Source organism: Spinacia oleracea, chromosome 2 (genome assembly GCF_020520425.1).
Source record: "Spinacia oleracea cultivar Varoflay chromosome 2, BTI_SOV_V1, whole genome shotgun sequence".
In the NCBI taxonomy this organism is placed as follows: domain Eukaryota; kingdom Viridiplantae; phylum Streptophyta; class Magnoliopsida; order Caryophyllales; family Amaranthaceae; genus Spinacia; species Spinacia oleracea.
In genome coordinates this window covers 99,413,544-99,441,109 of record NC_079488.1, presented here as the reverse complement: position 1 = coordinate 99,441,109, position 27,566 = coordinate 99,413,544, and the positions used below count along the sequence as shown (strand labels likewise).

Genomic DNA, 27,566 nt, shown 5'->3' with positions numbered 1-27,566 from the left:
AATATATGTAGGTATATATTCCCTATACATATCATTATTAGTTTTATAGATACAACATCATTATCTTTTTCTGCATGTAATATAAATTAAACGTTACTAACATTATTGTACAAAATTAATATTTATTTGAATTTTCTTAACTAGACTTTTGGAAAGAGATTAAACTTATATAGTGATTAAGACATAAAAATGTTAATTCAGAGAATATAGAAATGTATATTTATTCAAAAATTAATAAAGATTATTTAGAGACCGATCGAAAGTACAACTTTGGATAATCGAGATACCTATTTTCTAAACCAATAATTGAATACGCTCGGAAAAATGTCGTGATAGAAAAGATCAACGTCGGATAGTGTTGTTGGAGTATAAAAGCTCCTATTTTTAACAAGTAACAACCATGTTGGAGAAGCTCGTTGAGTTATCGGAGAAATGGTCACATGTGATGGTTGTTGTCAGAGAATATGGGTCACTAATGACGGCGTTGCTGGATAAGACATGGCAAGTGATAGGTTGCAGAGAAAATGGGCACAGGTGATGGGTTACTGGAATCGGAGGTGGCCGGTGGCGGCGGCGGCTGGCCAGTCGCCGTTCAACTTTGAATGCCCATCTCTATCCTCATTTTTGTGAGTTAAGGTTTATACCTTGAATGAAATGGAATGTAAAACTTTGGGGAGAGGTAGGTATGTGATTCTATGGGTATTGGGTGGAGTTAGAAAACGTTAGGTATTAGATTCCATATCAAAAGGCTTCAACCAAATAATAAATTTGATGAGATAAATTCTACTCTATTTCAAACCATTTCAAAATGCCCAACCAAACTCCCTAAATAGTAAATACAATCAACTTTTTTGTATCACACCACATCTAGGTAGTAAAATACACATGGACCATAATATCCCCAACTCTTTTGAAGCATAATTATCACACCACATTTCTTTAAAATGACAAATAATGTATAAAATTAATCATTTAACCCTTTAAAATGTTTATCTATCAACTTTTTTATTACTAATATAAAAGTTAATCAAAACTAGGTTAAAGTTACAAAATATTGAGTAAAAGTTATCTTGGTGTACAATAAATTTATTGTACACCTAGTGCGCACAAGACCTTTTGTTTTTTGAAAGTTAATTATAATTATCATACCTTTTTCAGGCACGCTTTTTCACGTTAAAAAGGTAATTACCTTTAATAATCTCATATTAATTGAGCAACATAATTAATTAGGAATTTAAGATATATAAAAATTAAATGAAATATCCCACTTAAGAAAAAAGTCGCAAACTACTGCGTTGTCCCTTCCTAACAAACGCGCAACGCCTCCGGGATTTAGAGCGAGAGAAAGATAGCGCGAGGTTTTAGAGAGAGAAATCATATAGTTCAACAATGGCGAAAAAATTGCAGATCTCGAAACCCTAGCTTCTCTCTCCGAAGCTTATCTTTCTTTCTCAATTTTCTTTCCATTTCTTCAAGAAATCGTTTCTTGATTTCAGCGTCGAGTTTGCGTTCGAGATCGGCGTTTTTTGGCGGTTCAATTTCTTGGAGACCGTCATTTCCTTGCCACGCTTTACAGCGTCGATTCTTTGAACTTTCTTCGCATTATCTTTCTCTTCGCTCTCTTGCATTTTGATCGAACTCGCGAGTTTTGTACCGATTCCACCATTTTTGTTGGCCAGCGAAGGTTTTCCGGCAAAGAATTCTTACATATGAACTGAAAATTAGAATCCGGTTATACTGTGTTTTCATCGGATAATGGACGACCGCGGTGGTTCATTTGTCGCTGTGCGCAGAATTTCTCAGAGTTTGGACCGCGGCTCTTGCCATACGAATTCCGGTACTATCTCCTTCTCTCTCCTCTCTTATGTAGATACGATGTCTTCGAGCTGGAAATTAATAACTAACAACGATGCAGTATGACGAATTCGTTCAATGTTTATTTAATAATACGAGTAATAATTAATTGTATGAGCTAATTTGAGTTGCCGATATATTATTAACCGTATCGAGTCAATTTGATGGTAAAAGCTGTGCGTTAGCTGGAAATTGAAAGTTGAGAGAATGACCGGAGTATCGATTGATTATGTTTGCCTTCACGTTCGTCATTTACTAAGTCACCAAAAAAAATTACAGTATTATATGGTATTAAAATGAATTTTTGGTAGGCTACCTGCCCTAACAATTTATTGACACAAATTTATTTCGGAAGATTGGAAGAACTGTTGGTTGTTGTAATGATTTTTTCTGATAATTTGTCAGGAAGTTTGAGCAGGAAAAATATTGATCAACTGCACCCACCCATAGTCTTCTATAGAAATGGTGATTATTTGTTTTCTTTATTTTTAAAAAGAAAACGTTTAGTTTAATAATTTTGTCATTGTTGTGCCAAATGTATGCTAAATATTCTGTTGAGTGGTTGATATGATATAATTGGTACCATTGCTCGGAACGACCAAGTAAAGTTGATTCTCGATTAGTTTGAGAAAATGAGTTAGTTTAATCATCTGCTTATTATTAAGGGGTTTTGTTTTCAGTTTGTGAGGGTATTGTTGGACTTTGGTGCTTTTTGGCATTGTCTGACACCAGCTATTGATTATGATTTGCAGCTGAGGTGGTTGCGGGATCAACAGCTTGGTTAGGTAAAGGTCTTTCGTGTGTTTGTGCTCAAAGAAGAGATAGTGATGCTCGGCCATCGTTTGATTTGACTCCTACCCAGGTAATTAATTTGAGATTATAGCAGCTGACCAGTTAGGTTTCTCCTTTTTGTTATCTGTTAGAATCGTCCATACCTTTGATCTGTTGTTCCTTACATGACACCTTTCTCAGCTGATGTTTGTATGAATTTTTTGCGGAGCCTCTTCACTAGTCATGTTTTTTTAACCCATTTGCTTATGTGAGTTTGCAATGATGTTTCTTGCACTGATGATAGCAAACCTAACATTTAGTTTTATGCCAGAGGTGTTTCAGATATACATTTCATTGAGTTAGTAGATTAGTTCTCTATGTGCTTCATCTGAGGTTGTCATTTGTTGAACATGCTCATGTTCTTGTAGGATCTCTGAGTTTCTTGTTTTTGGTTCATATGTTTTCAGGAAGAGTGCTTGCAACGGCTGCAGAGCCGTATAGATGTTCAATATGACAGTTCAAACCCAGAACACCAGGTACATTTTTCCTACCCTTTCAGAGGATTTCTTAAAGATTTGACATGAGTAGCTTGTCATCTTGGTTGGTTTCTATATTGTTTGTCTTCTTAGTCTTCAAAATTATTAGCATTTAAATACAGATTAATGCTGCTGATGACTCTAATTTTCTTGTTGGTGATGTTGTGAAGGAAGCTTTGAGGGCATTGTGGAATGCTGCCTTTCCTGGTGAAGAACTTCGTGATTTGATATCTGAACAATGGAAGGAAATGGGATGGCAGGGGAAAGATCCATCCACAGATTTCAGGTATTTCAGCATTCCTTTGTTCGATTCTTCCTCTGTTTTTTCTGTGATCTTGGTACTTACTTATTCTGCAATGCTTTACAGGGGTGGCGGCTTTATATCATTGGAGAACTTGTTATTTTTTGCTAGAAATTTTCCGGTATGTTATCACGTTCCTTTCTTTCCACTTTCCCCTTGATGAATGCAATCTATATATCATATCTCTGGCACTCTATTCAGTTATAAAAGTGGCACTTTTTCATGTATTTCGTTGAACATTTATGTTTCTTTAATATTTAATTTTTTGTTGTCTGATTTTACTGAGTTTGATATGGTGAAGTTGTTCCCCTCCCAATTGCCTTGTCAAACAACAATGTGTTTGTGTGATGGAAACATTTGATGATTAAAATTGTTTGTATATATCCTGGTCCTCCTGGACTGTTCTGAATGGTTATGTACTAAATGCTATTTGACTTTTAGTCGTGGTGTTTTGATACATCATCCAATTTATCTTTGACTATTTGTCATGGTATTTTGGTACATCTTCCTTTTCGTCCTCTTATTCTTGAGGGAAAGAGGTTATTTCCATAGCATTTTTATGACGTGACTCATAATCGTGTGCAAAGGTAGGATATTGAGAGGTTCTTTATGTCAGTAAGAATAGGTGGGAATGTTGATACATGTTGCCGGTGTGGGCAGTGGAAACTAGGTACCTAACTTCAATACTTGAAAACTTTAAGCTATGTTACTGATTCTTCTCACAGGACTATTTGAGTCTTATTAGTTCATTGCCCTCTAGCTCCAGGGTCCAGCCCATGAATGAAATTGAATTTCCGAGTTATTTGATTGTGGAAGTATTATGGATTTATATTTGTTAGGCTTACTCGGTTATATAGAATTGATGCTTGGTTCATGCAAGTCACTTTAGAATTCAGTTACAAACTTGATGAGCATTAACTCGTGATGAATATGTTGCCTTGTGTTGAACTAGGTTTTCTAGAAATTTAATTCCCCTATTTGTCATCAGCTCTTCTCACTATTGTTTAGATTTACAGAGAAGGAATATCATTGCATGACTAATACACAAACCATTATTTAGCCACTTTGCAGCCCAAGCTCACTTCCTTTTCTGTCTGTATACTGCTTTTAATAGGTATACTAACATGCACGATTGGGTTGTGTTATCCAGAAATCCTTTCAGGACCTTCTGCGTAAGCAGGAGGGAGATCGGGCTATGTGGGAATACCCATTTGCTGTAGCAGGTGTGAATATTACCTTTATGCTGATCCAGTTGCTAGACCTTGAAGCAGGTATTCAACTTTTTTTTCCTAAGTTTGACTTGTCTTATTAGCAGTGCAGACTGCAGGTTCTTATTCTTGCATCCATCATTCTGTTACTTGAAGATGAATTACTCTGTAGTTTCATTTGATGTTTTATAGTACTTGACCTTAGAATTTAAGATGTTGTGTCTGATTTTGTGATTTATCTTGATGTTGTTCCAGCTTTTGACACTTAGAAAAGTCCCTTCTCCATTATTTTATTGTAGAAGTGTGATGTTGGTTTGGACTTTGGACATCTATAATTTTGTATCTTAAGATTTGGTGGTGGTGCCTCAAAGTCGCATCCTCTCAGCAGAGTTCTTTGAACAGATACATAAATTTCAATCTCTTAGTGGAGTTCTTTGAACAGATACTTAAATTTCAACTTGAAACTAGTCAATTCTTTTGGTTGTTGTCTGCAAAATTGTATTTCTTCAACTGTTTGCACATTGCATCTGCACTATAGCTCCTGAAACTATATAGATTCTTTAGTTGTGTGTGATGGTCGATCAAAGTAGGTTCTCAATGCATACTGACTGTTGTGCTGATAATAGTTTCAGTAGTTTGTTGGAGTTGGAATGAATTTAGTGAAGTTTGGGCATGCTAACCATGTGTTTCTGATAATAATTTCCAGTCAAGCCACGAACACTGATTGGAGCAATTTTCCTAAAGTGTCTTTCTGGTAATTTCACTTTCCTTTACAGATCATTCAATATTAGCAAGTATTGGTATCTTGTGTGATTGGCTTTTCTTAGACGACGTTGCCTTTTCCTTTTGCAGAGAATGAGTCAGCATTTGATCTGCTCTATTGCATCACCTTCAAGCTGCTTGACCATATATGGCTTGAGATGCATGCTTCATACATGGACTTCAATGTAAGCTCTCTTCAGCAAAAAGTTCCATAGTTGAATAGGTTGTCTTTCACATTTGTGATTGTCATCTCTATGTTTGTTTAGTTTGCCAGTTGTAATGACCTGTAGCTCTGTTTTTCTCCTTTTTCACACTTCTCCGTCTTTGGAGACAAATGTTTTTGATTGCTATTTACTAGTAGATCATAGGGCGATGGTCTTCCACCATATGAACTGTGGAGCAATTTATCAAGTCCTTTCTCTCTTCAACTCCTTAAACATAATGGAAAGATTTTTTTAATGGTTTGCATTCTTCTGTCTCCTATGAGGAATAAATTTCATTACCACTGTTTCATGGTCTTTGTCTCTTGGAATGTTTGGCTTTAGGTCCGAGTTTATGTCCTGTTTCTTTGTGTTATATGTACTGTATTTCGTTTCACACACTTCAGTTACTAAGGGTTATCTGGTGAATTTTATATTTTAGGTAATGCTTAAGCCGGTTGTAGTTCGCTGGATGTTTGTTATAAGTTTGCTTGACATGTCTTGTTTATTTCTGTGTAGGCGGTGATGAAGGCCACACGCCGTCAGCTTGAGAGAGAAATGATGCTTGAGGACATCATACGACTTGAAGACTTGCCATCATATAGCCTTCTCTTTAAATAGATAGCTTGCCGAGAAAACTAAGATGAACGTTAGATGCTGAGATGTTGGGAACCTTTATACTGTTGTTGAATTAGTCCATTCCTTCCACGGGGCAATTCTCTGGCTTTGATGCCTAAACTGGATGGCGCCTGGTCCCAGAAGATTTATTGAAACCCAGATTCATTGTCAGTTTGGTTTTAGGAGAGTGGCTTTTGTAAGTACACAAGGTCATAAATCCTGCAACTATAGTACCTAACTGAATTGATTTAGGCGTGGCCAGTTTAAACTTGTCAATGAAAATATGCCACTTTTTAGGGCTTGGGTTTTCTTAATTGCATGCTCTCATAGTTGCTACTTGCTAGTTAGTGTGTTTTTCTTTGCATTTTCAAGAGGCAAGAATGTGAATGTTAATCCCCTGGAAGCAGAAGCAGAAGCAGCTAGCCAGAGCTTCACTAATCTGGTTAGAAGACCGGTGGTACATGTTCTGCTACCTTTTGAAAATGAATAACGATGATGGAACCCAAGTGGTATGAAGATACTTAGCTCAATTTCGGGCTTTGATGGGGATGGTGCGGAATTTGGGTGAAAATGGAACTGTCAACCTCTTAAGTTCTAACTATTGGAGCATCTCTTGATTCTTATATTAGAATTGTTTGCTCATTCTGAAATACAGAATCCTGTTGTTTTGTTCAAATTGTCAGGCCATATTTTCAAGAATAGGATCATCTCAAATTCTCCAAGTACTGTTTTTTCAAACTCTGCGCATGCTTGGATTGCGTGTAATAAGGGGTAATAAAAGTCAAACTACGAACTGAAATGGTTGCAACTTGCAAGGAGTAGTGTGATGGAATTATGATGAGAAATGGTGGTGTTGTGAGAAGGGGGGAAGGGGGAAATTATTACCCCCTAAATGAGGACTTAATAATTACCCTAGTAGAATGATGGTGGCTAACTATTCCTTTTTTTTTTTGTTCTCTTTTATCAACACTAGTTTATTTTCTTTTCCACTACTTCATTCTCTCGTCATCACCTTCAATTACCTTGTTATTTTAAGTTTAATTTTTATTACCCCTTTGATGTCTTACTCTCAATTCAAGTATGCCCAAAGGATTATTATATTCCCATTTGGCCTATTGGTTTGTAGGGTGGGGGATTGAATGCATGCGCGTACTTTATGTGTTGGCTCGTGCCTTTGTACAGCTTGACCACCTTGACTAAAGTCACGGCTTGGGCCTAGGGCTTCAAAACATTGTCAAGCTTTGCAGAAAGACTACTAGGGGAAGGGCTAGCTTTTTTTTTCTTTTTTGAGGGAGGAGGAGAGACTATACATTCCAACCATCGACTATAAAAAGAAAGTTTCTCCTTGTCAAAAATAGTCAGAATCATTTTCCTGAATTTATGAGAAGTTACGAAAAGTTGATAATTTGAACAAAAGGTTTTGCGTGCACAAGGTGCACAATAAATTTATTGTACACCAAAATAACTTTAATCTTTTTATTTGTAACTTTAACCTAGTTTTGATTAACTTTTATTTAGTAAAAAAAAAAATTTGATAGATAAACATTTTAAAGGGTTAAATGAATAATTTTATACATTATTAGTTATTTTGAAGTAATAAGTTTTACTAAAATAAAAAAATTTATCACTGAAAAATAGTTAACTTTTACATATATATGCTTAACTTTTAAGCATTTTGAGTTAACTTTTACTCCGGTGTATAATATTTATTGTACACCCATTGTAAATAAGATTTTGTGTAATTTGAAAATACAATTTAGAGAAACTCTTAAAAGCTAAGATGTTTGCCGAGTGTATTAATCAACTACTCCGTAAAAATGTATGAAACATGCAAATAATGATCATTTTACTTCGGGTTTGATAAAATATGTCAGACTTTTTTTACCTGAATACAATATAATTTCGTGAAACATGTTTGAAATATAGAATTAAGAATGTTTTCATGCAAATTGAATAAAGGAGAAATTGTTTTTTACACCTATAAAAATCGAAAATTTATTTTTGAACACTTGAAAAACTAAAACTTGTATTTTACCACCTAAAAAAAAAACTTGTTTTTTACCACATGAATATGAAAAAAAATAGAAGAAACATTTATGTGTGGCTACTTAATTCAATTTCCCTCAAATTGTTTACACTTTGTTTGTGATTTCTGTAACTCTTTCACCCTTCTTTCGTTATTTTCATTAAAATTTGTTAATTTTATGAATTAATAGTGGTGAAAAATTATGTGAATTCATGGAAGATAAGAAAACGGTGAGAGAAAAGAGAGTTAAATACATGAAATCGTGAAAAAATAGAATATATCATAAATATTACCGTTATTGTAGCCCCGCACATAACATTTTCATCTATATTTCTATTTTGCAGGTGGCAAAAAATAAGTTTTAAGTTTTTTTTAGATGGTAAAATACAAAAAAAAATATTGGGACAATGGTATTTTTAAAAAAAGAAATGGTACTTTTTTTAAAAAAAAAAGAAAGAAATTGTACTCTTTTTTAAAAGAAATTGTATTTTTTTATAATAAAAATGATACTTTTTTGTAAAAGAAATGGTACCTTCTCTCTCCACTTTGTCACTTTCTCTCTCTATTGTCGTTTTCTTCTCTCTACTTTTTTCTCTTTCTCTCTCTTAATTTTCTATTCTGGTTTTTTTTTTTTTTGTCATTTAACTCTTACCCTTTATTTATTTTATCCTGTTGTGGGGTGTTATGTTTTTTCAATACATAACAGATATGCTCCTCGAAGCTCTTGGGGCAGCTTGATGTTTATTCAAGCTCTCAGGGCAACTTGGGAATTTGTATTTGGACCGAGTTCTATTCCAATATATAATCTCAAACAATCAACTAGACCTAATACAAAACTTTAAATGAAGTTCAATTTTCCAAACAATCCATAAGCCTATTAGCTGTATTTAACTGTATTGGTGGGTAGAGCTGGACACACGTCGGACCGTGTAAGCTCACATGTTGGTCCCCGCATTTCACTCGTGCTAAGATGTCGTGCCTAGAATGAGCCAAGGGATATTCTTTTCGTGTTGAGCTTGAATCTCTCTTCCATAAATGAGGCTCATGCATGATGCATGGCTCACTCCACATGTCAGGTCGGGCCGGATAATAATGTGCTAGTAGGCTCTCTAAACAATTTTAAGATTTTTTGTTAGTTGCTTAAAAATTAAGTATTGCAGGTCGGCCTGTCGAGCTCGTGCCATCCTAAAATGATGTCAAGGCACGACCAAAGTCCCATTGACGTGTCTCTTGTGTCGTGTCAGGTTTACAACAGGCGCTAGACCAATTTGGTGTCAGGCAAGGTAACTCGTGTGTTGGCTCGGCCATTGCCCTTCTATGGGGGAATGGAGAAATAAGAAGTAAAAGTAACTGCAGAGGGAGGGGATTTGCTTCTCTCACTAATCACTAGAAAATAAGCCAAAATTTTCTAGCGCCTCAAAGAAAACCAGAATAGCTAAATGTAAAGTTTTCTTCCATCATATTTCTTTGTTTTAAGGCTGTTCTTTATCTAACCAAGTCAAATGGTAAAAGATTTTCCTTATTTCAAGAATTTAATCGAACGCTATTGTATTTCCGTCCTTAGCCGGACCCTGTTGCTGCCATCTCGTCGTTGATTTTCAGTAGATCTTTGTTGTTGGCTCACATGAATGTCTCTCCGTAATCAAGCTATATAAAAATAATTAGATTTCAATTCATGCTTTTTCATTCAACTAATAATTGAATTATACCAATTCGATCAGTACAACCTATTTCTTTTTATATCAGTATCGATTTACGAAGGAGAATAATATAAAACCCAATTTTAAAAACAGAACACTACAATGGCGATCCATTTAAGATTACTTCGCTTTAAGGATAATAGGCCGCACCAACAACCATAAATTTCATTCAACTACTATAAATACTAGTCATCAAAACTCTCCTGCAAAACCCACCAAGGCAACAACAGTAAACAGAATTCCGCAAACAAAAGTGCTGTCTACTAAGTTTTAACCAACGCGAAAATAAGTTCTACTTTGCCAAACATGTTTCTTAAGGATGATACCAACTCTTAGCTAGTTGAGTTACAGAGGCTTGGCAAGTAAAATATTTCAAGCAGGTAAAGATCTATTCATAGATCCATGAGTGTAGGCTGCTTTGCCAGTGGACAACTCCATCAGGGAACCACAGAGCAATCTCCTTTGTTGCACTGTCAACAGCATCACTGCCATGGATGACATTTCTGCAAATAATTTAGATTCATCAGTTAACAATGTGCACAGAAACAATACAACAGGGTCAATAACCAGAGCCACCAACACTAACCCACATAAAAAAATGAAGGAAACACAAGTGTAGAACCTCTTTGAATTACAATGACCCAAATCTCTAACTTAACTACAAGCTGCAATCAAAGTTCTAAGTTGGAAAAGGAAAAGCAAGAGTCTTTTTGGATAGTTCAATGGCTAAATCCCAAATAAAAGGACAATTTCAGTGTTGATATGATCTTCGTTCAAGCATTTCAAGAACACTATGTAGATCATAATTTGGAAAAAAAGAATTTGCTACTACACCATGAAAAATTGAAAAGTACCAAAATCCAATGTTTCACGTTTGTTCACAACTCTTACTACACCTGTCTTATTATTCATGTAAAAGTGCAAAATAATATGCATTGTTTCACTTTTGTTCGAGCAATACAACAAAAGGAAAAATAAAATAAGTCATTTTATTGATCCATGAAATTATAAAGGATACTTGGAGAATAGCCTTAGTATACAGAGGTCAAGCCTGGACTAGTTTCAGACTTTCAGTGAGTTCAATTATTGAGATGTTTGTCCTAAATTATACAGGCAGCAATTAAGATGAAGCATCCTCTCATGAATCAGAAGTAGCCAACTACACTACACCTACTACATAAAGTAGAACAGGATGAACACAAAGTAATTCTCAATAAAATTTGACAATGGCATTACCCAACAAAGATAAGTGGTTGAAACATAAGTACCTGCCAATGTCGATGGCGAAATCACCACGGATGGTTCCTGGCTCTGAAGCAAGAGGGTTGGTGGCTCCAATGAGCTTCCTTCCGGTAGCAACAACTCCCTTACCCTCCCAGACCATAGCAACAACGGGTCCAGAAACAATGTACTCAACCAAACCGTTGAAGAAGGGCTTTGCAGACAAGTCAGCGTAGTGCTTCTCAGCAAAAGGGCGGTCCACATTCACAAATTTCAAAGCTACACATAGATCAAACACCATTCAATAGGCACCCACAACTAACAAAACTAGATCACCAAGAGATCATAATAAGTATATAACTAAATGCTACAAAAGGTATAAGTACTACTGCAGTGATCATTAGATGGTTGCTTTACCATCCGATTGGTTCTGGGTTCTAATTTCATTCATAGAGACAATCTAGACATCAAGTAAACACACTTTTTTTAAGCTAATAACTTATAATCTTCATAAATTATCTCAGCATATAAATTAACATTGTTAAATTAACCTCGAATCTAATCACATACTAATGAAACCAGATAAAATTATGTTTCCTGCACCAAGTTTTTGAAATTCGGAGCATACCTTTCAATGAGAAACCCTTCTTCTCAAATCTGCAGATAATCTCACCAACCTACAAAATTAAATAAAAATGATTTCAAAATCAAAACTCAACCTAGCATTAAAACCTTCATAATCTGAAAATTCACAATCAAATTAAGCAACAAGAGCTTGTTGTCTCAAAAAACCATATCAAAATTCACAGTAACCAATTGAATTTCAGATCGAATTGATGATTTAATCAAATGTCAAACCCAAATTAAGCAACAAAAAATGAGAAATACTGAGGGGAATCGGAAAAATCGAAGAACAAAATGGTGAAAATTCAAACTAACCAGTCCCCTTTGGACACCATCGGGCTTGATCATGATGAAAGTTTGCTCCATTTTCGAAATTGCTTTGATAATCTGTGCAAAAAGGAAGAAATGGAGAGTAGTATAAAATGGTGTAGAGTGGAAAATGACGGAAGGAGGAGTATATATATCGGGGGTTGTAGGAAGCAAATACAAAACCCTAACCCTAGTTTATACTTGGAATATACTTTGTGGTGTTAATAATTTTGTGAAGTTGCGCATCACCGTTAGATTTCCATTAACCTCACGACTCACGTTTTTGCACTATTAGTGCAATAGTGCATCATTGCATGCCTAAAACCAATATTTTTTTTGGTTCTACGAGGAGTTCCCAACGCCTTAGGCGAGTGGACTAATCTCCCGCGGGAGTTTGCATGGGTACCTCGATGGGCAGCATCCCTCCCAGTTGAGATTTTTTCCATTCTCAAGGCTCGAACCCGAGACCTTGGTTAAGGAGCAAGAGACCCTTAACCACTCATGCCAACCTCAGTTGGTGCCTAAAACCAATATTAACCCACACGATTGTAGGAAGTGATGCAACAGATTATGTTATTAGTGGTCAGATGGCTCCTTAAACTTGGTCTAGTCTAGTTAAGGGTAGTTCTATGGCGGCCAAAGAGCAAGCCCTGTCTTATATTCTTTTATTAAAAATTCAATATTTATAAATTCATTATTTATAAATTTATTACATATAAATATTGGTTTTATAATATTTATCGTTTTAATACTAATTCAATAATTTAATATTTTGAAAGAAATCGGACTCGAAGCTCAGGAAGAACGAACCAAGGAAAAGACTTAGCAAATCGCGGAATTGAGGTAACGACTATTGCTAGTACTCGCAATTCCCTTATAAATGTGATTATGAAAGTATGACGTATGATTGGATTTATGAATTAAATGTTTTAACATGTTTTATGAATTTCGGGAATGAAATATGATTTGATTGAATTATTTCTTGTAACATGATGTTTATGAGAAACCATGAAAGAAACGATGTTTTATTGATCTCGATCATGATCTAAATGAGTTATGTTATTTCAATTGAAATACAAAAGTCAAGTAAAGTAAAATTTAATATAACATGATAAATGAAAGTGAAAGACATAGTCTGTTTGGCAGTATATATATTATCGTATTTCTATTTCTCGGTCATGTATGTACCTAGCTATGGGACACTTGTCCACCCATGTTGAGCCCAGGCTCCCATTGATTATGAGTCCAGGCTCGGGCCGATGCCCAATGTTACCAGTTCGATTATGAGCCCAGATTCCTATGGGCCCAAACACTTTGTGGAATAATCTTCCACTAGTTCGTACTTGCCAACAACTAGCATGTTAATTAAAAAGATTATGAATGAATTAATACAATGTTTTACATTATTCTATTCTCCCTGCTTTATCAAGTAAAATGAGTTGAAAGAATTTACGTTACTAGAATAGTTCGTTACTGAGTATTCGACTCACCGTTTTGTTTTCTGTTTTAGGTACTGTTGTGGACGATAGAAACGAGTAGTGGCGAGGAATTTCACTTTAGTAATGTTCACCTAGTTTTTGTTCTGAGTTTTAATAGTTTAATTAAAGACTTTTAGTAAGTTACGTACTTTATTATGGAAATAAAAAGGATTATTATGTTAATTTGGGGGTTTAATAGATTATATTATGATGTTGTCATGTAATTCCCAAGAGGGGGTTACGACGGTAATGTCCCGACCGAATTAGGTAAATCCCGCTGCTTAATTCTTTAAATTAGAGGTCGGGGCGTTACAGATATACTTACACATTACTACTCACAACATATAAAATTAGACGAGTAAGCATAACCACGTAAATAACATGTTACACGTGTCGCTTGTACTCGTCAATCATATATAAAGTGTTACAAGAAGAGCACAAAGTAATCCATGTAAGCTCCAACAATTAACAAGTGCACACAACTACATCGGAACACATCACCCCATTTGCAATCTCCTATTCACATACGAGCATAGTCGTTCCTAACAGGGCTACCCATTTCAGGAATTGCATCCATCATATCAGTACGGACAACCCTAGTAGACTGACTCTTTTCAGCAGAATGAAGAGATTGGTAGACCTAGTTTCAGGAGCCTTCTGACCACTAAGAACACCCCCCCCCCCACCAACCCCCATGTGCAATCTCCTATTCACAATACGAGCAGAATCGTTCCTAACAGGGCTACCCATTTCAGGAATTGCATCCATCATACCAGTACAGACAACCCTAGTAGACTGACTCTTTTTAGCATAATGAAAAGATCGATATTCACGAATTACCTCTTGTAAACGATGCAAGACTGGATCAACACTGGGATGGACCAATTATGGGTCAGCCATGGATTCAGGTTCCTTCAGCAACTCCTCCGCCATGGAGATGCTATGGTGTTGCGTGGACTCCAAGCTAGCCGCTTGAGTACCAGAAAGGTGAGCCCTCATTCACCAAAGACGAACAACCATTATTATCGGACCTTAAAACCGTCGTTACCTTCTTCTTCCTCCCCATCAATGGACGTGTTGCAGGATAGTATGAGCCCTTATCGTGCGTCGCTTACCATGAGAGAGAATTTTTTTTTCCGTTTGACTAATAATAATAATAATATTACTATTATTAATATTGAAACTTATTAAATCGGATTGGAACTCATTTAATTTATTAGATTTGGTTGTAACTTATATGAACTTGTGGAAACTGATTTTTTTTTTTTTTTTTTAAGGGTGGACTAAACGCCCCATAATGCCCCTCAAAAAAAAGTTGCTCATAGCGTGAACTTCCTTTAACTATACCAAAAACATTGCTTGATATGGAGTATATTGTATTTGCATGACAACCTAAAATAAATCTATTTTTGTATTTCAATACATTTTGTTTATATATGGAGTAAAATGAAACAGAAAATAAATATTGTGAACAAAAAAACATGTACTCCGCACTTTACTCTGATTATTTACAGCAAATTGATCTCCAAAGAACACGATAAAATTCGCATTGTTCAGATTCTACTCCCAGACTCCCAGTCTCTCTCTTCATTCACTGTGGATTGCGGCTAGGGTTTTAGAGTCTCGTCACTCACTTACTCCACTCTCTCTCCTCTTCCTTTATCCCCTTTTGTCATCTCAGTTTATGTGACATTTTTTGCCTGCAAACATTCAACCGATCTGAAAAAATAAAATTCCCCAAATGGTATCCAAATCAAATTAAAACCTCCCCTTTTTTTGGTTCTTGATTTTGATTGCTGGGGTTTGTAGCTTTTGATTTTAGCTTTTGCTAAATACCCAATTCAAATCTTGAAAAAATGGCGACAATGAACCCTTTTGATTTGTTGGGTGACAACGATAACGATGACCCATCGCAGCTCATCGAGTCTGCTGCTCAGCTGCAGAAGGTTGCTGCTGCGACTCAGAAAACACCAGCTCAGGCTGCTTCTCAAACCCAGCAAAAAGCTGCGAAATTGCCCTCAAAACCCCTGCCCCCATCTCAAGCTGGTGAAGTTTTGATTGATTTTATAGCTATTTTTTTATATGAGGGTTTCTGGTAATCTGTTGGTTTTAATTTAGGTTTGAGCATCTGGGTTGTTGTTATTTGGATTGTCTACGCTGTTTCCGGTGTCTGATGACTGTTATTGTTTGATTTGAGCAAGTGGGTTGTTGTTAGTTTGGAGATTGAAGTGTTATTTTTGTGTGTTTGCTTTGAATTTATGTGTGGGTTGGATCCTACTTTGTGTTATCTTGGGTGGTTTGTATGCTTGGTTTGTTCCCCTGCTTGCAATTGTAGTCAGCGCCTTAAAAGTGGCGTTCTTGCTTGAGTTATAGACACTAAGCATGTTTCAATGCTAAGAAACATTTATGTTTAACTGAAAAATTAGTTTACATGTCAGGCTGAATTGTTGTAAGCAATCTTGACCTTAAAAATGCTTACTTGAATATCTCTTCGGATTTAATGTGTTACATTTTTAATTCAATGCATAATGAAAGGCATGTTAATATGCTGACCATCGTTAAATGATGTGATTCATTATTATTGATTTACTGTTGTTCTTCCATAGGTAGCTGATTCTCAGCTTGATGCCTTGCAGTTTTTTACACTTTGTTTGTCTTGATTAATATTGGTATATTATGCTTTTTATGAGCCTATTTGTTCTTCAGCACTCATGCCTACTTGCACTTTGATGTTTTATTCCTTATCTTAGCTTTAATTCCCACATGTTTGGTGTAGTTCGGGAGGCAAAGAATGAAACCCAACGCGGAGGAAGCCGTGGAGGAGGTCGTGGTGGTGGCCGCGGCCGCGGTGGATACACCAATAGAGATTATCCAAGCAATGAAAATGCTTTTAACAACACCGGAGTGACTGGCGGTCAAGGAGATGAAGGGGAAGGTGGAAGGGACAGGCGGTCTTTTGGTGGACCTCGTGCCCCTTACCGCGGTGGTCGCCGAGGTGGTTTCAACAATGAGGAGGGGAGAGATGGAGAACGCCCACGCAGAACCTTTGAACGTCGAAGTGGGACTGGGCGTGGGTAAAAGTTCTTTCCCTGCCTGTGTTACTGTTATCAATATGTCAGCACCTGTTGATTTAATGCTGATCATATTTTCCGTCTATTCTTTCCAGTAGTGAGGTCAAACGCGAGGGTTCTGGGCGTGGAAACTGGGGTGCTGAATCAGAGGAAGTTGCCCCGTGAGATTTCTGTGCACGTGCATTATTTCCTGTTGTTACTAGTTCTACACTTGTTCCTGGATTTATGAATTCTTTTTCTTCTTGCCTGGTTCGCCTCTGTGACTCCCAGTGTTAACGAGGAAGGTGTAGAACAAACTGAGAAGAATGTCAACTCTGAGAATCTTCCAGCTGTAGAAGATGCTGCTGTTGGCAACAAGGAGGGCCAGCCAGAGGAGGCTGAAGAAAAGGAACCAGAAGAAAAGGTAAATGTCATTTCAATGTTGCTATGTTCTTTTTATAAAGTTGAGGTTGAAAGATACTTTACGTTAAACATGTTGGAAGTTTCATCACTTGGCAATGCACATGACTTTACCTTTTTTTTCGCCCTCTACCCAGTTTGAGGATATGTTATTCACCATAAAGCTAACTGCGTGTTTCTGTGAAGGCTCCCTTTTCTTTGCTTCCTAAGTTCGATTGTTGTTTGAAGGCTGGTTTGCATTAGAAGTCATGTTTTTGTGCGATAATGCTTGGCGTCACTGAGTAAATTGTTTTTGAAAGGTGATCTATGATGACTTAATTGTAAACATCCTACTTCTTTGAGGATAAGTCATCTAATCGGATATTGTAGGAGCTGAGAATCCTCAAGTGTACTTCTGATCCAGATCCGTAATATCTCGCTTCTGGTTTACCAACACCTCTCTTATCAAATATGGTTCCTCAAGAACATCAAGTAGAGGAGTATCATACACATCTTAGTTGTAGATTATTTTCTCCTTCGTACAAGTGTCAACAATATAGGGCCTTGCAACGGTGAGGTAAGTTCGTACAATATGACAATTCAAGAAAACATAAGGGCAAAGTAAGAGTGATCTCTTAAAGTCTGAAATGACCAACAAAGATAGAAAAGACGATGTGTGTGTCTGTAGTTTCTGACTAGTTTTCCTGGTATTAGTACTATAGTAGTTAGTTTGCTGATCTTCCTTGGAAACCAAGATATAGCTGATTTAAACTTTTTCTCATGCCTTTTGGTCCTTTGGCTTTCGTGCTGTGAAATATTAGAAGTATAGAAGCAATTCATTGAAGAAACTTTTCAATTTAGGTTTCACTTGTTTTGACAGACAACACTTCAAGGAAAATGATTTTCCCATTTCCCGTTGTTTGTTTTGTTAAGGGGTGGAAAGCATTTTTCATTTTGCTAGGAACCCATCATCCTCTCCTTTTCACGTCCATTTTCTTTTTCTCTATAACTTTCCTAGTAATAAAACAAACAAATGAAAACTATCTTAAAATTGAGTTTTCCCTTGTAAATTATTTTCCATGGAAAATCATTTTCCAGTGAAAATGTTTTCTATTGAAACAAACGGAGCCTTAGTCAATAAAGGTATCGGAAAGGATAATTTCTTAAGTCTCTTTATTTTAGCTTAATGGTGCAGTTCAACAATAATTTGTTTGTATCTCATTACAATAATGTCCTGCATAATGCTAATTTTACTTGCCAATGGATTGCCTCTTATGTATGATTCATTGATTATTGGAAGAAAAATGATGTCTTTGATTAGGGTCTTTGTTGTTTTCATTATTTGCTGATTCACTTAACATATTGAGCTAGAGGTCCAAGAGGCTTATTAAATAAGGTCATTGCAGATTGCTAGCAATCTCCTTTTTTATTCTTAATTTCATTAAGAAATCTTTGTTAAAGTTTGAATTGTTATTGTGGCTACGTCTTGAAAACAGGAGATGACTCTTGAAGAGTACGAGAAATTACTGGAAGAGAAGCGGAAGGCTCTATTAGCCCTCAAGTCCGAGGAGCGAAAAGTGGTGGTTGACAAAGAATTAGAGTCCATGCAACAACTTTCAAACAAGAAGGACGATGATTCAGTTTTCATTAAATTGGTAAACTTCCTGATTACATGTGCATTGGTTTAGTCTCTCTAAATGTGTAGGATACATTTTAAATCTTTTCTTTTTCTCCCTGTTAGGGTTCTGACAAGGATAAGAAGAAGGAAGCGCTGGAAAAGGAGAAAGTGAAGAAGGTAATGTTATCAAGACATGCGTTTCATGTTTTCTCTGCAATATTCATTCTGACATGATTGCATTACTTTACTCTCTATGAAGCCTACTTAACTGTAATTTCTCTATACTTTACATTGTTCATCTTTCCCTTCACATCAAACCCCTTTGATTCATGTGGGTTTTTGGTAGAGCCAACGAAGTGGCTTGTAGCAAGTAAAGGTGAAGTATTCCTGATTTGTTCAAGAAGATCTAATATGGTTGTCGGCTTCTGTTCGAAAGGAGGGCCTGTCATGCATTTCTATATGTATTTTGTCCACTTCTATTGTAAGACTCGTCCTTGTGCATTCTGTCTTGCTTAGGCAATTTTACAGTAATCATGGGTTATATTTAGGCTTATGCAAGTATTGAATGCTACTGCCTTGATGATTAGGAAAGACGGTCTTGCCTGTAATGTGTTCGGCATTTTCAAATGACTTATAAGCCATAGAAATATTGCTCCATCCTTCTAGCTAAGATAACATACAAAGATGGGCTGGAGTGGGAATCTCTGGAATGAGCATATATCCGCATATTGGGTGGATAAGCTTATAGAATTTGCGTGTCTAGGAAAATGTGATATACTCCAGTAAACATCAATTTCAATATTTCATTGACTTTACTACGTGAGACCTTTCAGATAGCATCTCTTCTCAAGTGGAAAAGGACTCTTTCAAAATTGTATCCGGCTCGCCCAGATTATCGTTCTCTTCACAGACCTTTCTTGCTTTTTGCTTGTTTGAAGGTTATGTTATTGAATTTGACGTAGCTTTTGTCGTGCTGTTATGATGCAGTCTGTCAGCATTAACGAGTTTCTGAAGCCCGCTGAAGGTGAGAGATTTGGAGGACGTGGCAGAGGACGTGGTGGTCGTGGCTCAAGAGGTGGTGAATATGGTGGTGGAGGAGGTAACAGGACATATAGTGCCCCTGCTCCTGCAATTGGAGATCCCGGGGAGTTCCCAACTTTAGGTGGCAAGTGAGGCCTTTAGCTATAAACGTTGGTCTCTTTGTGGGATTTTACTTGTTTGCCCTTTGATTTTAAGTCTTTTGAGTCTAAGGAATGAACTTCCAGCTGCGAGTTTCCTGTACCAAATCCATCGTTAAGGAGAATTTTTATGTTTTTCTAATTTGTATATTTATTCTGTTACCTCTTTTTTTCCCCTTTTCTTTTGTATTTGATGTTTGATTCTTCTATTTAGTTGTTAGGAAGGAAATACGGTATGAAAACTGTTCTTTTTGCTCAATTTTGTTACTGAAATAGAATAGTCTTTTTGGTCAATCAATTTTTGTCAAGCAAGCTGTGACAAAAGAGTATTTCAAGAAGCATATGTGATTCCCATATTAGGTGGCAAAATATGCATCTTCAGTATGATTCCCATATTAGGAAGCAGTAAAAAATGATTCCCATATTAGGAAGCAGTAAAAAATGATTCCCATATTAGGAAGCAGTAAAAAATAATCATTTGTCAAAGAATGGAAGGCGAAACAAGTTCATGCTAAAATCTTCAGTATGATTCATCATTTTATACAAATCTGCTAGTAGAAAAGAATGAGAACCTTCAAAGTTAAACAAATTGCAAACCACTAAAACACGGGACCTAGATGAGACCGTGCCTATGAATGTTAAAATTTGAATAATGTTGCAGCAAAATCAGATTCTTTAATGTGGCATCAAGTATCATACTTTCCCTAGGTAGAGCAGCACCCACTCTTCTGTCCAACAGGCTGACCACCTCGGATCTGAACTGTTGGGGGCCTGGCATTGTTCATCGGCTGGCTAGCCATCCTGTCATCACAATGTAAATAAAAACTAAATTAATTACACAAAATAAAATAAAATAAAATAAAATTGAGGCATCACAAAAGCAGATACTTTATACCACACTACTTTCAAGTTGAGACCACTGATTGGAAAATCTAAAGGCAAAATTCCACTAGCATGTTATCCTAGTCCTTTAATCAGAATTTACTACCATTATTTCAGAATAATCAGAAAAAGACAAATTCTTGATACATCACAAGCAAAAGCTGATATTACACTAGCACTACCATGTTTCGTCACATTGAAGATGAGAGATATAAGGACAGAGGCAAGGGATGAAGCACCAAACAAGTTGGAATACTTAATGAATGGAAGGGTAGAAGAAAAGTAACTTCCACAATAACTTTATAATGTAATCTATCCTCATCACAAGTTTCCTATACTTGTTCAACTAAGTTTAGTGTTTATATGTCCATCAGATATTGATTCCATGTGCAAAATACAGTCAAGAGCAACTAGTTAAAGAAACCTTAAAATAACAAAAAAAAAATTCAATTCTTAAAGCATTAGATTCTAACAAGCTAATCACATGGTAAGTTTGCACAATAAGGGCTCAGTCCTGTTACTGGACATGCAACCACAACAACGAAGGTATGCTCAAGAATATGTATATACCTGTTTTTGATTGAACCAGTCATAGCCATGAAAGCCTGTTCTACATTAGTGGCATCCTTTGCACTGGTCTCCATAAATGGTATGCCAATTTCATCAGCAAAAGCCTGTGTGGTGCAAATAAAGAGTTAGCATCCATTGAAGAGCAGATCAATGAAAAGAATCCTATCACAACACATGAATTAGCTTGATAACCTTGGCAGTTTCATATGGTACAGCTCTATTTGCAGCAAGATCACACTTGTTTCCAACCAGAAGTTTGTTAACATTGTCACTAGCATAACGATCAATTTCATTTAGCCATTGCTTCACATTGTTGAAACTTTCCATATCTGTTACATCATAGACCACCTATGACGCCATACAGAAACTGAGTAAGCAATTCAGTTGGGGAATTGAATAGATGCAAAGGTCTAGAGGGAAGTTAGCAAAAGCATAAGCTGTAGTAGTTAAACCACTCACAATGATGCCATGTGCTCCACGGTAGTAGCTACTAGTGATTGTCCTAAAACGCTCTTGTCCAGCAGTGTCCCACTGGATATCAGGAAAAGCATTTAAATTATACATTTTTATAGGTGATAGCTAGACAAGTACATACATGTGAGGAAAGTCACTCAGAGGCTTTAATTATCTCCATATGTAAATATGATCCAAATAAGTTTCTTCAAAGAACTAAGAGATTACTGACATAGGAGGAGAGAACTTACAATCTGAAGTTTAATGGTCTTTGCATCTTGCTCAACAGTGCGTATTTTCTAAAGCAACAAATATAACTACGTAAGAAACGAGCTGGTAAGATTAAGAACTAATCAACTGGTAAAGGCTGGGTCAGAAAACACTCACGAAATCAACTCCAATAGTGCTTATGTAACTTTCCAAATATGAGTCATCCTGCACCAATAATGGAAGAGTGGATTATAAGAACATGCAAGCAGTGAGCTGTGCAATAAAAATAAATATGAAAACTACAATTGCCTCACAACAAAAGTTGGTAAAGCTGTAAACCACATGTTTGAAACTAGAAAGGCAAGGTCACATTGACTATAACACACGATGGCACTAAACACTTCAAATAAGAACCACAGACAAGTCAATACTAGGGAATCAGCTATCAAAAGATTGAGCATCCAAAGCAGCCTTAACCAATGAATAACTAGAATAGCTGAGTGACTAAAAGTTGGGGCTTGCAACAGCCTAGACACTTTAGTTCAAGGTCCAAAGGACAGGAAAATAAAACAGAGAAAGGTCTCAACACGGTACATAGCACACACCCAAGCATTGAATATCAGTGATGTGAAAATACAGTTCAGGGGGGTAATAACAGCTGGAAAGAAAATGAGGGAAGCAATTCCACGTTGACGATAAAATTCCATTAATGATCTAAAGAATCATTTCTACTTTACCAAGTTCAATCGTACACAACAAATTTCTTAATAATTACTGTAGCAAATTACTGCATAGTATAACTAAACATAAAAGCCCCACAGGCTTACCGCAAATCTCAGGAGGAGGCATGATTTTCCAACACCAGAATCTCCAATAAGCAAAAGCTTGAACAGGTAATCACTGCAAAAGACAATATCACATTCAGGGTAAGAAAAAACGTGGACTTCACAAACGAGCTCAAAACAAAAATAATAAAATAAAATCCCATGAAATTACAAAACTTCAAATAAAATGTGAGAGAGGCCCCGATCAAGGGAGTCATTCTACCCAAATTAGTAGTCAACTACTTCTACAGTGGAACATCCAATTATTTTCACACTCCAGGAATGGCATTTTCCATTTAATCTGATGCCTATCAAGGGCACCAAGGCATAATAAAGACTACAATCATATTTCTGTTGCAAGAAGCATGTTGGGGGGGGGGGGGGGGTCAATGCTTCCTCAAATCAGCAATAATGCTTCCAAATATCAGCTACAGCGCTTCCAAAAAGCAGCTATAATGCTTTTTCTATACCCAAACTCTAAAATACAAACAGTATGTAAATACCAAATCCTATTTCACAAAATGATTATAATTCAGCCGCGAAAGCTAGTGTCTACAACGATTAGCCTATCTTTCAAAAATTTCTTTGTTCTTACCAACAATTAACATGTTTCGCAAAGTGAATTCTCCCTACTTCAGAAGTTCAGAGTGTAGACTTCCTAATCAAAAGTTCAAAATTTCAACCACAAAATTCACGTTTGCCATCAACTAAAACAATCGATCCGGTAAAATTTAAACACGCTTTCTCGATATAATTTCTACACAAATTCCAACAAAAAAAAACAGCAATACCCAAATCCAACAGCTAACACCACAGATCAACCGACAATTCAATAACAAATCAAATCAATCAAAAACCTCAATCGATAATGACAATCACACAAACATCTCGGAACTCACAGAATTATCAATTAAACAACAACAAAAACACCGAATTTCGGATCAAATCAAGGAATTAAAACAAACAGAAAACTTACTACTCGGGATTCATGACTGAAACGAGAAGGTGACGGATGGAGGATCGAGAAGAATGATACGACGTGTGAAATGGCCGGGATTAAGGATTTCGCCGGCGAAAAGTTGACCGGATAATCGTGGATCTCCGACAGAATGAAGGTCAGCAGGGAGGAGAGAGAGATAGGTAGGAGAGAGAAAGGAAACGTGAAGGTGAGGGAGTTAATATAGACAGAGAGGAAAATGAAGAAGGCACGAAAGAGACGTTTTGTAAATTGTAATCCTAATTGTTTTGTATTTCTATTTTCAATTTTGTTTCTAGTTATGAAAGAGGACTTTCGAGGTGTGGGAGAAGAGTAGTTGCCTCGTTTTCCTTGTATCACACAACTAACTTACTTTCGACAAGTCGATTAGGAGATGTTTTGAGGATGTTATCTATTTTAGTTGGTTGAAGGGCTCGAGATTTGCTAGGATTATATCTCTATCACTTAAAAAACTAAGTAAATTATTCAATAGGTAAGAGTATGGACGAATACGGTGGGTGAATTCTACACTACAAATTTTTAGGAAAGACGGTCTAACCGTTAGACCACTTTTATGCACTAGAACCAAGTAGTTATGCATTTTAACTAATTAGTTAAGCACTGAGATCAATTAGTTAAGTCTGAAATTCAATTAGTTAAGCAACGAAACCAATTAGTTATGCAACCGAACCAATTTTTTAAGCACTGAACCAATTAGTTAAACAGTGAAACTGATTAGTTAAGCAATGACATCAATTAGTTAAGATTTTATGAGTTTTAGTTAATAATAAGTTTGTTCAAAAATAATAACTATTTGACTCATAAATTTAAGGAAATTTTGGTATTTACTACCTTTAAAATACACCACTTTTGTATTTACTACCTTATGAAATTTTTATTTTAAATTACTACCTTGAACTTCCAACTTTTTATTTATTTACTACCACTTTACAGTTTTCTCATTTTAAAATTAAGATATCTCTTTCGTTTCTTAATCGTTTAAAGTGATTCAAAGTTCATTATTTTCCTTTTTCTATAGGGATTTCATTGATAACGTCATTTCAAAAAAATTCATTTGATAATTCATAAATATTTTAAAATTTTAAAAATAATATTTAATTTGTTTAAACTTTTACGAAATGTTAATAAGTAGGATTCCTATGGAATCCTTACACATAAATGAGAAGAATAAGCTTTGAATCACTTAAAATGATAAAGAAACGAAAGAGATATCTCAATTTTAAAATGAGAAAACTGTAAAATGGTAGTGAATACAAAAAAAATGGAACTTTAAGGTAGTAATTTAAAATAAATTTTTCATAAGGTAGTAAATACAAAAGTGGTGTATTTTTAAGGTAGTAAATACCAAAAAATCCTAAATTTAACTATTTGTCTTTAAACCTTAACTATTTTGTTATTCGATTAGTTATGATTCACGACGATTCATGTTAGCTGACCCCAAATTATTTTGGGACTAAGGCTTTGTTGTTGTTGTTGTTGTTGTTGTTGTTGTTGTTGTTGTTGTTGTTGTTGTTGTTAGTTATGATTTTATTACTTTTAGTTATGTTTTACACTAGTTTAGTTAGTACCCAAAAAGTGGTCTAACCGTTAGACGGTCTTACACAAAAGCTTTTGATTCTACACATCGACGTGTAAGGTGCATGTGTTATTGACTTACTGCGTTTTTGCATGTGTCTCTGATACTTTGAGGTTGTTTAATTCAATCACAAAGTTGTTGTTGAGTTAGTTCAAAGTCTTTGACAAACATATGAAAATTTACCACATGACTTATTGAATAAAGAAATAACCAAAAAAATCTTTAAAACATAGTCTTTTCTATAGTTTCTTGAATATTACTTTTCTATATTTTTTCTAATACACAAGATGTATGATATACATGTCTTATATAGTACTTTCTCCGACTTTTAATACTCGCAAAATTTGTGATTTTTACACTATTCACATATTATACTTTGATCCTTGTTGGTGATTAATACATAAGGTAAAACATAGTCTTGTGGGATCTTGTTAGATTCGTCTTAATGTGTATTGTCAAAATATTAACTTTTTATAATTTTTTCTTAAAGAGAATTAAAGATATTAATGATCAAAGTTGTGCATTGACATGCATAAAAGTGACAAACGTTACAAGTAAAAATGAACAGAGGAAGTACATATTATGAGTCAATAAACAAGAAAAATAAGAAGAGATACAAACTATATCTGTATTCTTCGGTGTGGATTTTGTGTATGAATGAGCTCGAATATCTATTATGAGTTGTTATCAATTAGAAGACATAATATATTACTACGTATAAGACACCACAATCCACATGCAATACCCTTCTATCACATCAACGATATATTTCCTTTTATCTCGGACCTTCCAACATTGCTTTCACCAAGCCAAAGTCATAGTTGTTATAATTCATAATGGTCGCTAAAATGTTAAAAACTTTACTGAAAATATTGAAGTGGTTAAATCTTAAAAGAAAATTATTTCACACAAGAAGTCTCACAACTCAAATTTTGAAAACATATTTTCAAGGATAACATAATAGAACATTACGTAGTAGCGTAATAAACTCCTTTTATTACATGATTTAATTTCGGGTAACCCATATTTATTAAAACTTATTTTAATCCTATGTTGAATTCGGGTAACCTATATTTTTCCTGAACAAATATGAAATTAACCGAATTTATCCAAACTTATTTTTCATGAAATTAGTGGAAATAAGGTGATATGGCCTAGCTCAAGAATAAATAAAATTGTGCTCCGTATGAAATGTAAAATCTATTTTATTACATTATACTAAAACAGACACTAGGAGTGACACTTGTCACTTTCTAGTGCAATATTTTCCCGCCAAAAACGTTATCCTAAAAATATATCTACTTTATTTTATTATTTTCTAACCTTTTTATAAACTGTTTCTGTATGAAAAAGTTGGAATGTAGAAGACTATTAATAGATATTAAGTAATAATAATTTGATTTAAATGATTTGGTAATATTTTAGTCAAATACGTACAAAGTACATCAAATGTAAAATTTATTTACTTAACATTTTTGGTCAAATTAACATATTAGGCATATACAATATGCATTACGTAGTAGGACAAAAGTTGTATATTAAATGACTAAATGATTGTGTCCATGATTTATTAATTATGCATTTGTTTTATGAGGAGAAATATACTACTACTCTCTCCGTCCCTAAAATATTGTCCCAAGTACTTTCGTTCACTCTATTAAGAATTAATCATACTCAAAAGCAAATCGATAGGTAAATTTGTCTTTTAGTTAGATTAAATAATTGTGTGTGAGGTGAAATATGTGGGACATAAGGGGCAAACAAATAGGACGTATATTTAATCATTTACTGTATGTTATATGAGACAATATTTCAAGGACGGAGGGAATATGAATTATAAATAAAGTGATTAAATAATAATTTTATACACGTGATCTAATTTAGTTCATCACGCGCGATTAAAGATTTCACATATTTTTTGATAAAAAGATTTCACATACTTTATCTATTTCTTTTTGTTTTTTACGTTTTCCTTTTTTTGTGTCTCAAAAGGTTCTTTACATTTCCTTTTAAATTGTCACATAAATTCTTTCATATTTTATCGAAATTTTTGTCAAATGATTATTTTAACCACTTAAATTCATTTGATATTTAATCTCTCACACTTTTCTATCGGGACATTAAATTTTTCTCATTTTCCCAATATCAGAATTTTGATAAGAGTGAAAACATTATAAATAAATGTAAGTTTAAATAAAAAA

At 35.2% G+C, this 27,566-nt stretch overlaps 4 protein-coding genes across 6 annotated transcripts; 2 read left to right on the top strand and 2 right to left on the bottom strand.

Annotated features, from left to right (window-relative positions):
- The first annotated feature begins 1,275 nt into the window (after nucleotides 1–1,275).
- Nucleotides 1,276–6,564, top strand: LOC110803932 (uncharacterized). 2 transcript variants are annotated; one of them, XM_022009480.2, is made up of 10 exons: nucleotides 1,280–1,837; nucleotides 2,260–2,319; nucleotides 2,607–2,716; nucleotides 3,093–3,161; nucleotides 3,332–3,447; nucleotides 3,529–3,583; nucleotides 4,613–4,733; nucleotides 5,377–5,424; nucleotides 5,523–5,617; nucleotides 6,152–6,564. In XM_022009480.2, the coding sequence occupies exons 1-10, from the start codon at nucleotides 1,756–1,758 to the stop codon at nucleotides 6,251–6,253; spliced, it is 858 nt and encodes a 285-aa protein (XP_021865172.1). In that variant the 5' UTR covers nucleotides 1,280–1,755; the 3' UTR covers nucleotides 6,254–6,564. The 2 variants fall into 2 exon arrangements, with proteins under 2 accessions (XP_021865174.1, XP_021865172.1); XM_022009482.2 differs by lacking the exon at nucleotides 2,260–2,319 and having other exon boundaries at nucleotides 1,276–1,837.
- A 3,493-nt stretch (nucleotides 6,565–10,057) lies between these two features.
- Nucleotides 10,058–12,220, bottom strand: LOC110803934 (nucleoside diphosphate kinase 1-like). The gene is made up of 4 exons (NM_001426486.1): nucleotides 12,137–12,220; nucleotides 11,826–11,874; nucleotides 11,245–11,476; nucleotides 10,058–10,479 (listed from the first exon to the last, which is right to left on the bottom strand). The coding sequence occupies exons 1-4, from the start codon at nucleotides 12,185–12,187 to the stop codon at nucleotides 10,365–10,367; spliced, it is 447 nt and encodes a 148-aa protein (NP_001413415.1). The 5' UTR covers nucleotides 12,188–12,220; the 3' UTR covers nucleotides 10,058–10,364.
- A 2,857-nt stretch (nucleotides 12,221–15,077) lies between these two features.
- LOC110803926 (RGG repeats nuclear RNA binding protein A) lies at nucleotides 15,078–20,147 on the top strand. Of its 2 annotated transcripts, none has more exons than XM_022009475.2 (7): nucleotides 15,078–15,654; nucleotides 16,385–16,682; nucleotides 16,778–16,840; nucleotides 16,950–17,082; nucleotides 18,554–18,712; nucleotides 18,799–18,852; nucleotides 19,663–20,147. In XM_022009475.2, exons 1-7 carry the CDS (start codon nucleotides 15,465–15,467, stop codon nucleotides 19,846–19,848), a joined length of 1,083 nt encoding a protein of 360 aa, XP_021865167.1. In that variant the 5' UTR covers nucleotides 15,078–15,464; the 3' UTR covers nucleotides 19,849–20,147. The 2 variants fall into 2 exon arrangements, with proteins under 2 accessions (XP_021865167.1, XP_021865166.1); XM_022009474.2 differs by having other exon boundaries at nucleotides 16,775–16,840.
- Nucleotides 20,148–20,306: 159 nt separating this feature from the next.
- On the bottom strand, nucleotides 20,307–24,043 carry LOC110803927 (ras-related protein RABD2a). Its single transcript, XM_022009476.2, has 8 exons — nucleotides 23,769–24,043; nucleotides 22,796–22,868; nucleotides 22,146–22,193; nucleotides 22,010–22,057; nucleotides 21,765–21,836; nucleotides 21,498–21,653; nucleotides 21,306–21,409; nucleotides 20,307–20,654 (listed from the first exon to the last, which is right to left on the bottom strand). Exons 1-8 carry the CDS (start codon nucleotides 23,780–23,782, stop codon nucleotides 20,558–20,560), a joined length of 612 nt encoding a protein of 203 aa, XP_021865168.1. The 5' UTR covers nucleotides 23,783–24,043; the 3' UTR covers nucleotides 20,307–20,557.
- Between the last annotated feature and the right edge of the window lie 3,523 nt (nucleotides 24,044–27,566).

Coding starts and splice junctions, on each gene's coding strand:
- LOC110803934 (NM_001426486.1), bottom strand. CDS start 12,187: ATGGAGCAAACTTTCATCATGATCAAGCCCGATGGTGTCCAAAGGGGA. Junction 11,477..11,825: donor GAAGGGTTTCTCATTGAAAG/GTATGCTCCGAA, acceptor ATCTATGTGTAG/CTTTGAAATTTGTGAATGTG. Junction 10,480..11,244: donor TTCGCCATCGACATTGGCAG/GTACTTATGTTT, acceptor AATTATTTGCAG/AAATGTCATCCATGGCAGTG.
- LOC110803926 (XM_022009474.2), top strand. CDS start 15,465: ATGGCGACAATGAACCCTTTTGATTTGTTGGGTGACAACGATAACGAT. Junction 17,083..18,553: donor AAAAGGAACCAGAAGAAAAG/GTAAATGTCATT, acceptor TCTTGAAAACAG/GAGATGACTCTTGAAGAGTA. Junction 18,853..19,662: donor AAAAGGAGAAAGTGAAGAAG/GTAATGTTATCA, acceptor GTTATGATGCAG/TCTGTCAGCATTAACGAGTT.
- LOC110803932 (XM_022009480.2), top strand. CDS start 1,756: ATGGACGACCGCGGTGGTTCATTTGTCGCTGTGCGCAGAATTTCTCAG. Junction 4,734..5,376: donor GTTGCTAGACCTTGAAGCAG/GTATTCAACTTT, acceptor AATAATTTCCAG/TCAAGCCACGAACACTGATT. Junction 5,618..6,151: donor CTTCATACATGGACTTCAAT/GTAAGCTCTCTT, acceptor ATTTCTGTGTAG/GCGGTGATGAAGGCCACACG.
- LOC110803927 (XM_022009476.2), bottom strand. Junction 21,837..22,009: donor AGACCATTAAACTTCAGATT/GTAAGTTCTCTC, acceptor CCTGATATCCAG/TGGGACACTGCTGGACAAGA. Junction 21,654..21,764: donor GTGGAGCACATGGCATCATT/GTGAGTGGTTTA, acceptor ATGGCGTCATAG/GTGGTCTATGATGTAACAGA.